Source organism: Rhinoderma darwinii, chromosome 6 (assembly GCF_050947455.1).
Source record: "Rhinoderma darwinii isolate aRhiDar2 chromosome 6, aRhiDar2.hap1, whole genome shotgun sequence".
NCBI lineage: Eukaryota > Metazoa > Chordata > Amphibia > Anura > Rhinodermatidae > Rhinoderma > Rhinoderma darwinii.
In genome coordinates this window covers 134217598-134233205 of record NC_134692.1, presented here as the reverse complement: position 1 = coordinate 134233205, position 15608 = coordinate 134217598, and the positions used below count along the sequence as shown (strand labels likewise).

Below are 15608 nucleotides of genomic sequence, written 5' to 3'. Positions count from 1 at the left end.
CTTACTACCTGTACTGAAGTGGCCACAGGAAGTTTTATGTGCTGTATAACAGCCTGCCTCTCCATACTACACAGGCTTGTTTTAGGCCTCTTTTTCTCAAGTAACATGACAAATGCGAAGGTTGCCGCCATTAGAATCCACGACCCTGTCCAAGTAGAGGAAAAACAGTTAATGCCTATACCTAGCGCTGTACGAGGTTTACATGACTGTATCCGCCAGTCTGTTGCCAGCCATATGAATAACACATTTTCTATATTCACAGAGATTAGCGTCTTACATAGTGAAATGTCCTATATTTAACAACCGGATTAACACATGAAAATAAAGCTGACGGGAAAAAACGTGGGTGATAATGACTGAACAAAGATTTCTATTTTTAAGCCAAATCCGACATTTATAGATTCCAGACATTTTTAAGAAAAAAAGTATTGTTTAACACATACGTAATAACCATCTATCTGTGTATAAAGAGCCGCGTTCACCACATTGTGACTATAAAGCTCCATGGGGGATATATTTTAGCATCTGTTGTAGTCACATATGTAAATGTTGCCTATATTTATAATATGGTGACCCTATACGGGATAGGTTTTAGGGCACCTCCTCTGGTCTCCAGCCACTGACACAGGCGCCCTCCCGGCACTGCGCCACATGCCATTGCCATATATGTAGTTCTATTTTCCAGTGAAAAAAGTTAGAGGTCCAGCACACGATATAATATGAAAAAATACAAAACTGTCAAAATGAGCTATGATTAAAAACTGAAAAGTTCAAAACGCGTAGGCGTTCTCTCCCGGGATTTTTTAATTTCTTGTTTTAATTTTGACTTAAATAAACAGTTTTGTATTTTTCACATTATATCGTGTGCTGGACCTCTAACTTTTTCCTTGGATTTCTACCTAATCCCGACGTAGCTCTCTTACATGTGCACCGAATAATCATGGAATGTGGCGTCTTTACTTAGAATGAGTGGTGAGCGAGCCAATTTTTCTTGTATATTTTTTACCTTCTATTTTCCAGTAACATGATCAGGTCGCTCAACTATACCCTCCAAATCAATAGGGATAAGGCTTCGTTCACATCTGCGTCAGGGCAGCGTTCATGGGTTCCGTCGGCTCTTTCCGTCAGGGGAACCCATGATTGGAATCCAAAGTGGAACAAACGCAAACCGTAGGTTTCCGTTTGCATCACCATTGATTTCAATGGTGACTGATCCAGTGCAAATGGTTTCCGTTTTGACGGAATGCATACCATAGTCGACTGCGCTATTCACGCTGTCAAAATGATGAAACCCTTACACAACGGGGACAAACAGAAACCATTTGCACCGGATCCGTCGCCATTGAAATCACTGGTGATGCAAATGGAAACCTATGGTTTCCGTTTGTTTCAGTTTGAATTCCGTTCATGGGTTCCCCCGATGGATAGTTCTGACGGAACCCATGAACGGAGCCCTGACGCAGATGTGAACGAAGCCTAAGGCATCTGTAAAATGTCCTGATCTAAGGAGGCCCATCCTGATTATAGCGAATTTTAGTAAACCGTTCATTTTTGTAGTAACTATAACATTTTTCAAACACAAAATATAATTTGTAAAAAAAAATGTGTTCTGTGTTACAAAATGATCTTCTGTATATATTTTATATACAACCCAAATAATACCGCCATATAATGCAATATCCTAATGATCACTCACGGAGCCCACATAATATTGCACTTCAATTCCCAAATAAAACCACCATACACTGCTAAATAACACTCAGTAGTTTATGGGTTAATTGTAATCTATTATCCACTCTGTCCGACTACTGTGGCTGACCGTAAAGTGGAATGTTTTTCCTCTCTACTCTCCGGTTTCTCCTGGGGTCCGATCCTGAAGGCTCCGTAGGAAATTGCTTTGTCTGCCACCCCCTAAAATAAGCCCCTTGTTGGATACGCAGTTTAGTGACTTGATTTGGCATTCGGCTCATTCCAGTTAAGACAGACAAACTAATGGGGGGAAAAGAGGATCATGGGTCTTATACGCAGACACCATCAGAATGACATGGGAATTATGTCTGCAGATAGTGACAAACAGCAATAGGGGTAAGCAGCGAGATATGACAGATGGTCCATTACTGTAAATATATATAACGTTCAATGACACACGGATCCATAGCATGTCTTCAATGACGTATATAGGAGCGCGGCAGTGGTGCCAGGCAATACACGGGTGATAATACAGCTCAAAACAGAAACACATACAAAGTGGTTCCTACGCCAGGTTATTATACTGTAGTATGGGCAAAAAGGGGCAAGACTTCACCATTTTGGGGCCTCCGCCTCCAGCTCAGTTACAACATGGCCCTTGTGGATTATAATAACGCTGATATTGGTGACAACACAATCTTTTGAGATTTGTGAATGTATCACATTGATATAGTGGGGAGCAACCGGGGACCCTTGGGCTGTATGCGGCCCTATTGTGCCCAACTATGCCGCTCCCTTCTTCCATCTGTGTACGGTACATATGCCCTTCTGTGCTCATTGCTGTCCTGCCGCACACCGTTCTTTGTTACACAGAGCAAGGGTGTCCCGTATTTACCATTTACAGCAGAGAGACGCTCCCAAAAGTGTATACGTATCTCCTGTAGACTATAAAGGAAAGTGACAGTACAGGTCAGGCACCTCCCACAAAAAATGGGGGACATAGGACATGGAATGTAATGTGCGTCCGCTAGTAATAAAGGCTGCTATATAGATGTGTATATGTAAACAAAGCTACTCCCCTCCAGCCATGTACACTTCATATAAGCCCCCCCTTCAATATGAAAGTTGTGAAAATACCGGCATTCCGACCCCCACCAATATAATTATTTGACACCTCAATTGCAATTGATATGAGCAATCAGATAGAACTTTTTCTGACCACTTCAGTAATACATGGAAAGGAAAAGTGGTCACCTAGACAGGAGGATCAGTGGTTGCTAAGCAACCTGAACTTACACACCTTAAATAATACTCTAGGAAGAAGCCATAGGGGAAATAAACATGGTATCAACAAAGGTATGTTATACTAATGAAGCTATAAGTATGTCATTGCTGTAGAGGAGCTAGGTAGTGTTCCCCTTTAATCCTTGGTAACTACATTACTAATGCTATAACAGTGTATTTTGCCCAGTAAATTAGATTATGATATGACTTCACACACACACACACACACACACATATATATATATATATGTTACCCCCCGTATGTGCTGCCATGTTTCGCTGCTTGTCAGGGATGGCCCTCAGTGTAATACCTTAGCTATATCTAGACCGTACGGAGAGGGCTCTCATGGTTACCGCGGCAACTGCATCAGATAACATCCACATGAAAGAAGCGTGCAGAGAGCGTCCCTTGTTATAGCTACACAGGGAGCTCAGGATACAGAACTGAACCCCCCCACCCACCCCCACCTACTTGACACGAGGCTTCGTTGCCGAGAATATCAGGGAATAGAGAAGTAGGTCCAGACTTGTCACAACAGCCGTATCCCGAGAATCCATGTTTATTAGGTTATATCTATAGTTTATTTTATTATTTATAAAGGGATTCTCTAAATTCTTAATCCCACTCCCAGGAGCTGAATGCCACCAGTTTCTGGACATCAGAGCTGGTTTTAGAGGGTGGCAATGTGGGCAATTATCCAGAACCCCCATTTCCTAAAAGGGTCTCCCCAAAGACTGGAAATAAAAGCAAGATGCACGACGCCACATAGAGCAGGTCAATCCAAGTAGGCAAGTTTTAGGTCATACAATACTATGCTCACCTAAGTACTGTATTTAAACAGTGGTTAAACAATGTGCACGGTGAAAATCCAATAGTGCTGCTGCCAAGATCCAAACCCGCTAACCATACGGTCACCGCATTGTGAATGAAATGTTCAAAGATAGAAAAACAACGGATCGTATGGGGTGCTACTAGATTACAAATGGACAAAGGCACAGGAGATTTGAGGTAAATGAACTTAAAACATATATCTATTTAATAGAAACAATAATAACAATAGTGGCTACGCGTTTCGATGCCGAACTAGCGTCTTCCTCAGGCCCCATAAGATCTGTTCTTTTTCTATCATTGAATATTTCATCCTCAAAGACTGGACACCCAGGAGAGTGGAGCATGCACATCTTTGTTGCCCTGGACTACTGAAGGCTTTAACATTAACACTTTCACTGCCCTAGGCCACCCGGGACTTTACCATTAACCCCTTTCACTATTTTGGTATTGTATGGTGGTAATGTTTGAACAATAAATGGCAGGTTATTTGGGCTTTGAACAGCAGTATTGTGTGGGAAATACAGTATATGTCAATGTTATGTGGGCACTATATGGTAGTATATGGCAGTATCATTTGGAGGTATTATTTAGGTATTGTATTTGCAGAATTGTGTGGACATTGTATGGCAGTATTTTAGTTTAAATATTCTGGTAAAAAGTGTATATGTATGTGTGTTTTATACACGCTGAATTATGTTTTTTTTTTTTACAAAGCTCGCCCTTCTAGGCATGGGAAAATTCATGGCAGTAGCTAATACATTGAGGTACCAATCTCTTTTACTAGCTAAACCTGCCCTAATAGATGCCCTTAGGCATGTTCTGCTAACTCCACTTCACTATTAGTGCCAGGAGGGCACATGCAACAGGCCCAGCCACAAGCGCTGATCATGCTGGATCCCCATGATCTTGTAGGGATCACCATCTATATTACAGGAGTGCTGGTGACCAGGTCTAGTTTAATGCCCCAAAGTAGAGAATAATGAGCCCAAATAATACTGCAATACAGGACCGAAATACTAGCGGAGGATATCTAGACCTGTTGGATATCCTGTTTCTGTGGTCCATGTGTCCCTGGAGCCTTTTTTTTTTTAAGGTGGACTGATGCTTAGGCTGCACCAGGTGGACACAGGGTGATGAAGCTTATGTGGCAATTGACCCATTTACCCTTTAATAATACGGCCCTGTTGGAGATGGGTATTACCAATGTTCCGCCGGCAGATCCACTACTTCAGAAGATGGTACCGGTGATGGGGGGAGGGTGGTGTTGGTTGGGAGCAGAAAATAACCTGTCTTCTTGCTGGAGGTTTTCTTTAAAGGGGTTATGTGGGGATCAAAAATTATTAGCAGTGTAGTCCCTGAGGTATGTGAGTACACACGCTAATTTATATTCCGGTCCCCCGTTACGTTAAATATGAGATTTTTCCTAGATTTTTATAGCGCTGCCCAGGGACTGGAAGTCTAGCTGCACAGTCTTCTTTGGTGATGATACGACTCTTCGTCATGTGACCGGCCGGCTGTACTACTGCTTGCACATAGAGTACAGCGGGATCGGTCACATGACGAAGAGTCGTATCATCATCAAAGAAGACTGTGCAACTAGACATTCGATCCCCCGGGAGTGCTATAAAAATATGTGAAGATCCCAGAATCAGCGCGACGGAGGAGCGGAATGTATATTAGCGAGTGTATCACATACTGCAGGGACTACACTGATGATACCTTTTCATCCCCACATAACCCCTTTAAGAATCCATAATGCTGCTTGGGACAACATATATTACATCTCATGATCAAGTTTAAGTAATGGCACTTTGCTTGGAATAAATGTAGCAGCATCTGAGAAGATTAAGCTTTCAGCGCTCGACTTAATGCATTGTGAGTACATTTTATCACAGATCCATCGTCCTGCGCCTGGATACATCAGATTGTAATAAGGTCTTTTTATGGCCTCTATACATCACGTGGTGACACAATGGCTCTATGAAGGCAGCTAGGAAATATCCCCAATGTTTCAGTAAGGGGGTCCTATAGAATAACATATACAGGGAGGATGATAAGTACATGGGATTTGGAAAAATTCAGTCCCAGTTTGAGAAAATCGACTCCATCTGTTGAAGCATTTCTTCATCTGGGATTATGTAAAAGGTATCAACGCTGATGGCATCTGAGATTATAGGGCTGAGACTTGAAGCTTTCCCTGGAAAGGATCAGCAGAATGAGACCTGATAAGCAGCAGTGGATCTCTTCCAGGATCCCCATAGATTACAGGATCACTAACGATAATCACGCTTATTCATATACATTCGGTTTCCCTTTCTATTTCCATGTACATGGATCAGGAACAGAACTTCAAAACTACAGTGAAGACTGAAACCTACACACGTCTTGTTTTAAGGGGTGGCAAACTGGGCAATAACCATTTCATAGGGAACCCAGGAGCAAACCAAAACTGGCAATATTATTTAGCAGCGTATGGTGGTATTATTTAGGAATTGAATTATATGGGAAGTACAATATGGCGGTATTATGTGTGCTCTTTAAGGGAGTATTATTTGGATGCTACATATTATTTGACGCCTATATGGTAGCTTTATGTGGATTGTGCACAGCAGGATTAATTTGGCACTATGTGGCAGTATTTTGTGGGCTGAAAAATGAAAAAGAATCTAAAAGTGGCAAGGGCATGCCCTACTTTGCTTGTTGCCCAGCACCCGATTCTCTATAAAATTGACCCTACCTAAATAGGCAAAGCAACAAAAGAAAAGGGAGTAATGTAATGTAACTCTGCTGAACCCTATAGATTTAGATTTAAAGTGACCCTCCAGTCTCAGGCCAAAATTATATATGTGATGTGGTATATGGAGTAATATTACCTGGTGCCCCTCTGCCGTGGATCCGCCGTTTTATGGTCCCCTCTGTGTTGTTTCAAAATGGCCACAGCGCTTCTCAGACTGAGTCTCAGACACTCCCTCTGTTCAAGATTGGCCAAAACTGCACACGTGAGCAGCTGTGGCCAATCCGAGAACAGTGGGAGGGTCTCAGACTCGTAGTCTAAGAACGCTGAAGCCATGTTGGGATAGCACAGAGGGGACCCTAAAATGTCGGATCCATGGCAGAGGGGCATAACTGGAGGGCAACAGATATTATTACTCCATATACACCATCATATTAAAAATGTCCCGGGACCAGAGCGTTGGTTTAATTCAGGGCTTGTGAAATAACTTTATTAACACATTGAATTTCATTACTTCTCCTGCTTCTGAGTTACAGCCTGGATTATACTCCAGAGCTGCATTCACAATTCTTCTAGTTAATTCTGGAAGTGTCAACAAGTTTGTTGACAAACACTCCCACAACTGCTTAGTCTCTGTTCACATCTGCGTTGGAGGCTCCGTTAGGGGCCTTCGTTGCAGATCCAGGGACTACCAGAAACAAGGGACTACCGGAAACAATAGCGCAGAATGCTGCGCTATTGTTTACGGTATAATCACAGAGACCCCCATTAAAGTCAATCGGTGCCACCGGCCATGTCCGTTGTGCGACGGAACCGTTGCTTCCGTTCTTTCCTTGTTCCGCTCCTCTGACAGAGCAGAACAATGGAACACACCAACACAGGTGTGAACTGAGCCTTAGCTGCGCTCCTATATTACAATAGGTCAGTGTATCTGGCCATACACCTAAAATATTAATAATCGGTCAGCGATCAGTGGTTTTCCCTGACCTCATAAACATGTATAGATAGCTTGGCGGAGCATGTATGTAGTTTTAATAGGGGAGATAAGCGGTTAATTTTCTGTGTCTATTTATCTCCAAAAGAAACAAAGGATCAGAAAAGGCAAAATCCAAACAGCCTAACCATTGTTTACCCTGAGACCTTGGGATAGTTGGGCTCGAGGGATGCATAAGAGGCCAAGTAATTGGCCCTTGGGATATGTATTGGAGAAGCTAATTGAGGGACCACATTCAGAGGAGCCCCAATCACCTTTGTATTAGGCCGCCCTCATTTCTCACTGCAGAGATTGCAAAGACAACTGGGTTTCTGTCCCAAAGAGACCCCATAGGTCACCCAGTATAGGGTATAGGGGCACCACGACATGATAATTACCCATTTCTATACTTCAAGTTGTAGATAGATCCTATACAATATGGCGTCATCATATATGGCAGCGCGTATTGTGACAGTATTGGCTAGGACGTAACTGCATTATCTCTACTCACATGGAAATGACAAACAATGATATTAAGAGGGGGCTCACAGAGGGCATGTATGTGGCACAGAGAGAGGTAGGCTGGCACTGCCTTCTCCTTCAAGTGCAAACTGAGCACTTGGCAGGACAGTGTTTGTGTGGGAGAGGACAACACTGCTGCCGCCCCTTCTGTACCTGCTCTGTAAAGAAGAGGAGAATCTGGCAGGGCAGTACGCGTGGGAGCTTGGCACTGCTGTTGCCCGCGCCATACCTGCCATGTGATCAGAAGGTTCTGTTCATTCTGTGGAAATGATTTAATTACCTCTGATAAATTGGCGGCCGCAGCCTGGGAGACATAGCGATCATCCATGTTGTGCTGTTAAATCGGATAGATGAACCCCCCCCATTCGCACCAACTGAGACGAGATGTGAGCCAGATTTTAGGGGTCATTAAGGTGAAATGTGTCGCTGCAGCCAGAGAGGATCTGGATCCAGTCCCTTCCTGCTGGCAATTCACAAGAGCGGAATTATCCTGATAACAATATGTTTTTGTGTTCTAAGCCTTTACAGTAAAGAATCCTCCTCAAGGTCAGATGTGGTTTACATCTCTATGACCGCACTCATTTTCATGGTGTTTCTGGGAATGACTTAAAGATGACCGCTCCACTCTCCGGACACGTCTGTTTTAGTAAATAATGATATTCCCTATAAAATAACAATTCTGGAGCATCTTTTCTTAGAACTCTGCGTTGTGCCGTTCTTCGGTTATTCCTCCTGGAAATGTATAAATAAATTGACAACTGGGCGTTACCATTCTCCTTGTCAATAGGGTGTGTCCCTACACAGTCTATAACTGTGTATAGATATGTCTTATTGACAGGGGGAATGGTTACACACAGTTGTAAATTTATTTATACATTTCCAGGAGGAATAACCGAAGAACGGCACAACGCAGAGTTCTAAGAAAAGATGCTCCAGAATTGTTATTTTATGGGGAATACAAGTATTTACTAAAACAGTCATGGCAGGAGAGTGGAGCGGTCATCTTTAAAAAGTAATTCCATCCATACAGTAAATATATAGGGATACAGTCAGCAAGCATGTATAAATATGGTGTCCTGTATCACTTGAAAAAAAAAAAAGGTGAAATTGCTCTTTTCCATTTGTTTTTTAAAATTACACTAGGCGGGCCTATGGTGCTTTACAGTCTGATCCTCCTAGTTTGATTTATGAATAAAATGCCAGACCTGAAGTGAAGACCGACATTTACATAAGCAAAGCGTTAGCGTAAATCCACAGGAAGTACAGAAGACCGTTACTGCACGGCCAAAAACTTATTGTGTATTTACATGCTTTTTTTAAATGTGACTTTGATGAAACTGGAACGGTTCCTATACAAAACCGCAGTTGCGGCAAAACTGCAACCAAAAACGCAAGTGAATACATGTGCTGTCTGCTTGAAGGGGCGGAGCATGACACAGGTTGTCTTTGTATCCCTGTGTCATGCCCCGCCCCCTCAAGGCCTGCACTAGGCATAGCAGGGTGTATCAGTTTTGCCCAGAGTGTGTGCACTAGTGGGGCACTATGTCACACAGACACTTAGCAAAACCAAGGACCAATCTGTTGGAGCACGTCCATCAAGATCATATTCTAATATGTAACATAAGACCCCATGATATAGGTAGACTGCAGGTTTCCTTGGTACTCATGGGTTAAATGGAGGACAGCAGCTCTATTGGTCTCATACATTAACGTATTGATGCACAGGGGAACATGGAGCACAGCTGGAAGCCTCAGTACAGACACCCAGGGGACGTGTTACCATGACGACACGTGACAGCAGAACTGTTTACCTGCACCGGCTCCTTGTTGAGAGAGCTGACAGTCTAAAGTCAAGTCGTATTTACGATCATGTCAGATCTTTGTCTCCATTACCTAAAGCTTTTGGTGATTAAAATCTGAGATTCTTTCTTCAAATCCTTGTGCAGCGTAGTCACTTTATTTGCTTAAAGAGCATCTCCATCCACAATACAATATGAATTGACACAGTCAGCATTGCAAAAAAAAATTTAAAAAATAGAAGAACTCTGTTGCCAGTCCTCCATTTGGGAGGTGACAACGTATAATTGTGGGCTTAAAGGGGTTGTCCAGGATTATAAAAAAAACGGTCTGTTTTTTTCCATAAACAGCGCCACTCTTGTCTATAGGCTGTGTTTGGTATTGCAGTATTCACTTGAATGGGGATGAGCTGCTATACCACACACAGCTCCATTTTTCCTAATCCCAGAATTTCCCCGCCACAGATGCCCACTTGGATAAAGAATGTTTATTTTGTATTAATGAAAATTACGTTTCCGGAGACAAACTCATTCACAGTTGATACGATGCTGACATGATGTCATGTGGCAGATTCTGCTCTTTTCATATCTGGTGGCTTAAAGGGAAACTCTACCACATTCCCATGCACCACAAGCACTTTGTATCCATGTAGAGAAACTGGACGGACCTGGATCGCATGATCTTTAATATGTATTTATTACAACTTTCTTAAAGGGAAGCTACATCTTCTACCTGTGTTGTTGCCTAGCAACAGTTCTTACAAGCATCTGGTGACAACAGCAGATCTCCATCATCCTGTATGATCTGCCCTGGTCACTGAGAGAGCCCCTGGGCCACTTCCTGACCTCCTTAGGCGACCTGAGGCTGTTACCATAAACTCCTCTATTTCCTTCTTACTACTATAGGAGACCAGCGTCATTTTTGTAAGTAATATGGCGGCCGGTACCTCGATTAAAATATTCAAATAAACAGATTCGATTTGTCTTGGGGAAAAAGAAAAAGCAGCATTACGATGAGGGTCTGGTTAGAGAGTTGTGGTCAAACTTAATTGTATGGCTGGAGTTTTAAATGTTTTTTGTTTTTTTTAATATAAACAAATCCGAAATTCAGTGCGGATTAACTTCTTAATATATCTTTATATTGGTCAGAGCTCTGTTTTTCTGATACAGAGCTCCAAATCTGGGACATAGCCTTGAATGATAAAATTCTGACTGCCTGCAGCCACCACTAGAGGGAGCTCCCCCTAGTGTTGGCTGCAGACAGACAGAATTGTATCATGTAACTCTATGCCTATGTAGGGGATTTGGAACTCTGTTTCAGGAAAACAAAGCTCCGACCGCTATAAAGATGTATTAAGAAATTAATCAGTTCAGGCTTTCGGCTATATGAAATGAAATGTCATGGAATGTAAATTCACTATGAACCGGTGTCATCAGGGTTAATGTCGCTGCTTCCTAGTAAATAATAAATTGAGACTGATGGGATCGCAAGTACGTCTTTATTATATAGGCATAAAAATCAATACATAGGCCCATATTTACTAAGACTTGAGTGTTTTACGCCAATCTAATTAAAGGAGGCAGTTGTAGTGATTTTCGCCAAATTTATTTAAAAGCGTGTTACACTTCTTAATACATTTTCTGTATTTTGTCTTACAGTGAGGAAATCAAATCTACGCCTTCTATGAGCGGACATAGATCTGCACCAAACTTTGCACCACATCCACCAATTCCACATTCTAAATGTGGCCTACACTACGTCCCCGTTGGAGACGGTGCCCAAATGTGGCGAGTGCAGAGAAAATGTGCAAGTTTTACCACCATCATCACTTGCGACATTTTAGCAGCACAGTTTATGCCAAAACCTGGCCAAAACTGCATAATAAATGCGGTCTATATTTAGGCCCCGTGCACACGAACGTGCACACACTCACGGTCTGTGATTACGGGCGCGGACAGTCATCTGCATTTGCGGACCATGCTCCCATTATAATTGTATGGGAGTACGGTCCGTAAAAGAAAAAAATAGGACATGTCCTACTTTTTAACGGAAGGTTTCTACGGCCCTGACACCTTCCCGTAAATATACGGGAAGGTGTCCGTCGGCAATAGAAATGAATGGGTTCGTAATTTCGGACGAAATCTACGGTCGTGTGCATGGGGCCTTATATATTCAAACCTGGAACGATAAAGATCAATAAATACATAACACAGGAATGTCCTGCTCTTCCCCCGACATGGCAAAATGGTAAATAAAATCAGGCAAAAAACATTGCTCAACTCTAATGCAAACATTGTGAGGAAAAAATACGCAGAAAGGGAGATTGCACAACTGCTGCAAAGGAAAATTTGACTAGTTGCCCATAGCAACCAATCAGGTCGCTGCTTTCATTTTCTAAAGGGCCTCTGAAAAATGAAAGGTGGAATCTTATTGGTTGCTATGGGCAAATACTGGTCCAAAGACAAAACCCCTGAGAAGCTTTATGGTTCCCATTATAAACAGAGATCCAGTAGCATTATCCCCACATAAATCTTGTGGTTCTTTAGTCGTAGCCCCCAAAATCATTAAAGGAAGCCCATGTATGTATCCTCTCAGTGGTCTCCAACCTGTAGCTGTACAGTTGTTGGAAAACTACAACTCCCAGCATGGGGGAATACTTGAAATCCATACAAAAGCTGATATTTCCGATTTTGACTTAGGCCTCATTCACACGGCAGGGTTTCCCGGCCGGGTGCCGGCCGTTCATAAATCGGCCGGCACCCGGCTGCATTAGGAATAATAGACCCCTAATGGGGCTATTCACACGACCGATTTTTTGACGGCCGGGAAAACCGCCCGTCAAAAAATAGGACATGCTCTATTTTCGCCCGGGTACCCGGCCGCCCGGCTCCCATAGAAGTCTATGGGGCCGGGTAATACCCGGCCATCACTGGGATGTGTCCCGAGTGACGGCCGGGTTTTACGGCTCTTGCGCTCTATCTCCTCCTCCTCACAGCGCAGAGTGCATGTGAGGAGGAGGAGTTGATGCCATTCTGACGAATGGCATCGCTGTACACGGTGTGGCAGGGCCGGGGTGTACAGCAGGTGGAAGGGAGCGCTGCGCTGGCTCCCTTCTCCTGCTTGTTTTAAAAGCGCCCTGGCCCGGCGACACCTTTGATGGCGCCGCTAGCAGCAGCTGCTGCTGCTGCTACTACTGTAGCGACGCCACTATAGCAGAGCGGGGAGGTATCTCCCCGCTCTGCTATGTGCTAGCCGCACTTTAGCTCCTTGAAGGAGCGGAATCCCCGTGTGTTCGGGGATTCCGCTCCTGGACAGAGCGCTTGATGTCTCTGTCCATATCTGGGCAGTGACATCAGGGGAAACTCCTGAAGCGGAATCCCCGAACACATGGGGATTTCCCTTCAGGAGTTGCCGCTGATGTCACTGTCCGGATCTGCCCGGCCCGGCACGGATGCATAACTTTATGCAAACCGGCCGGGCAGAATGGCCGATTTTACCGGCCGGCACTCGGGCTCGGATGCGACCCGGTCGTGTGAATCCCGCCTTAATTTTACTTGTTTTGTACAGTAACTAAAGTAAAACAACTTTGCAAATAGTCTTGATTTAAAATCTTCTACCGTTTCGTGTATACAGTTCCTATGCAGACCTATGTCTCTCCATGGTTATAGACTATAAATGCTTCCTTCCATCTATCTCCTAATGCTTGTCATTCTACCAAATGCATGTTAACAAAAATTTGATTTTCACGCGCGTCGCACGGACCTATGTTACTGAATGGGGCCGTTCAGACTGTCAGTGATTTTCACGCAGCGTATGTGCGCTGCGTGAAACTCACGACATGTCCTATATTTGGCCGAGTTTCGCGCTGCACGCACCTATTGAAGTGAATGGGTGCGTGCAAATCGCGCTCGGCACACGGAAGCACTTCCAGGTGCCGCGCGTGATTTGCGAAACAGCAGTAAAAATTATGAATGAAAACAGAAAAGCACCACGTGCTTTTATGTTTATAAACATAAAACCAGAGTGTCATCATGATGCCGGCTGCGCGAAAATCACGCAGCCGCGCACCATATGCTGATGACACACGGACCTTTTGCGCGCGCAAAACGCACACGCTCGTGTGAATCCGGCCTTACTGCAGGATCAGACTACAAAGGGTTTGTAGTCTGTTACCATGGACACACATAGGTCTGTATAAAAGCTGTAGACACAAAACGGTAGAAGTTTTTCAATTAACACTATTTGCAAAGTTGCTTCGTATTTTATATTAGATACATCGGAGGGATAAAAAAAAAACTTTGGTTGCAAAGGTAGACATAGCCCTTAAAATCTAAAATCAAGCAGAACAGCGTTCTGCTCCACGGTTCAGGTAAATTTTCAAAAATCCCACCTTCTGTTTCCTCCTCTAGGTGGCGCTTTCCATATTCAGTCCATATTTGGCTTCCATTAAACTCAGTAGGGGCCGTATAAAAAGTGAATAGTGAAGCGCCCCCTAGAGGCGGAAGTGGGAGACGTAATTCTCCAAATTGGAATGCAAAAGGACGAGATCATTGGTGCTTTTTAGATCAGGAACAGAGCTTCCGTCCCTAAAGAAGTATAATGCGAACAAGAAAGATAAGGGCTGCTTGGTTTTCAGAAGATCTCCATAGTTCAATGGGTTAAGTTCTACAGGAACGTCTCCTGCAAGGCTCTCAGGGTGACATTGAGACGTGTCATTGAGAGTTGAGGAAATTGCACCTCCTTTTCTCAGGAGGCTTGAGGCACAATTTGGTGAATGCTGTCAGGGGTCAGCGAATCAAAAAAGCAGCTGATCATCTTGACGGCCTAAAGGGAAAAAAAAGGAGGATGGAAGGTGTGAGGATGGGACAGAGAACGTACAAGGAAAATGATGACGAATACAATACAGCGTCAGCACATCGTCCTCTTATCTCACAAGTCCCAAAGGCCTCAGGAATAATGTAATTCAATTCTGCTAAATGAAATCAACAATATAAATGCAATTCTCCACAACCGTCCCGGCATCTGGTTTGTGTACGATGTGTATGTGTCATCATATAATCAGACAATGCTGTGCTCTCGAGAAGTGTACACAGGACCTACCTGCGCCTGGCTCTGAGGGCTCCAAACTAACGCTGTACATTTCTGGTCTTTCTGCAGGTTGTTGCTGCTACAAGAAAAATATAACATTAAAAATAACTGGCGACAGGGGAACAATGTGCTACTAAAAAAAGACTCCTATCCAATGTTAAAAGGTTGCCTTTCTTAAAGAAACAGCGGGTGAGGAGAATGAAACATTGTGAGTGCCCATTTTAATGGGTGTCCTTTGTAATGGGTGTTTCAAAAAAATATAGGTGTCAAAGGGTAGGTGCCCTTCTACAACATCTAAAGGGTGTTCTAGAAAAAAGATGTCCTTTCAAAGTCTCCTAGCTAATAGGTGTCATAGAAGGTAGATATACATTCTAGAGTGTCCTAAAAGGTAGGTGCCCATTCTAAAGAGCGTCCTAGAAGGTAGGTGCCCATTTTAAAAAGTGTCCTAGGAGGTAGGTGCTATTTTTAATGGGCGTCCTAGCAGGTAGGGGTCATAACAAGTAGGTGTCCTTTTTAATGGGTGTCCTTGAAGATAGTTATCATAGAAGATAGGTGTCCATTCTAAAGGGTTTCCTAGCAAGCAGTAAATTCTAAAGGCTGTCCTAAAAGGTAGATGTCCTTTGTATATTGTAGTTGCCAAATTTAAAGGGTGACCTAAATGGAAGGAGTCATAAAGGAGTCATAGAAGG

The 15608-nt window shown here is 43.4% G+C and overlaps 1 protein-coding gene across 3 annotated transcripts in view; it reads right to left on the bottom strand.

Moving 5' to 3' along the window:
- Window positions 1-11312: 11312 nt before the first annotated feature.
- LOC142655849 (dynein axonemal assembly factor 8-like) overlaps window positions 11313-15608 on the bottom strand; it is a 60189-nt gene continuing 55893 nt past the window's right edge. For all 3 annotated transcript variants that reach the window (XM_075830472.1, XM_075830471.1, XM_075830470.1), the window contains exons 30-31: window positions 14932-14998; window positions 11313-14655 (exon numbers count right to left, since the gene is read on the bottom strand). In XM_075830472.1, the coding sequence (XP_075686587.1) occupies window positions 14578-14655; window positions 14932-14998 (145 nt within the window). In that variant the 3' untranslated portion in view covers window positions 11313-14577. The remainder of the gene's footprint in view (window positions 14656-14931; window positions 14999-15608) is intronic.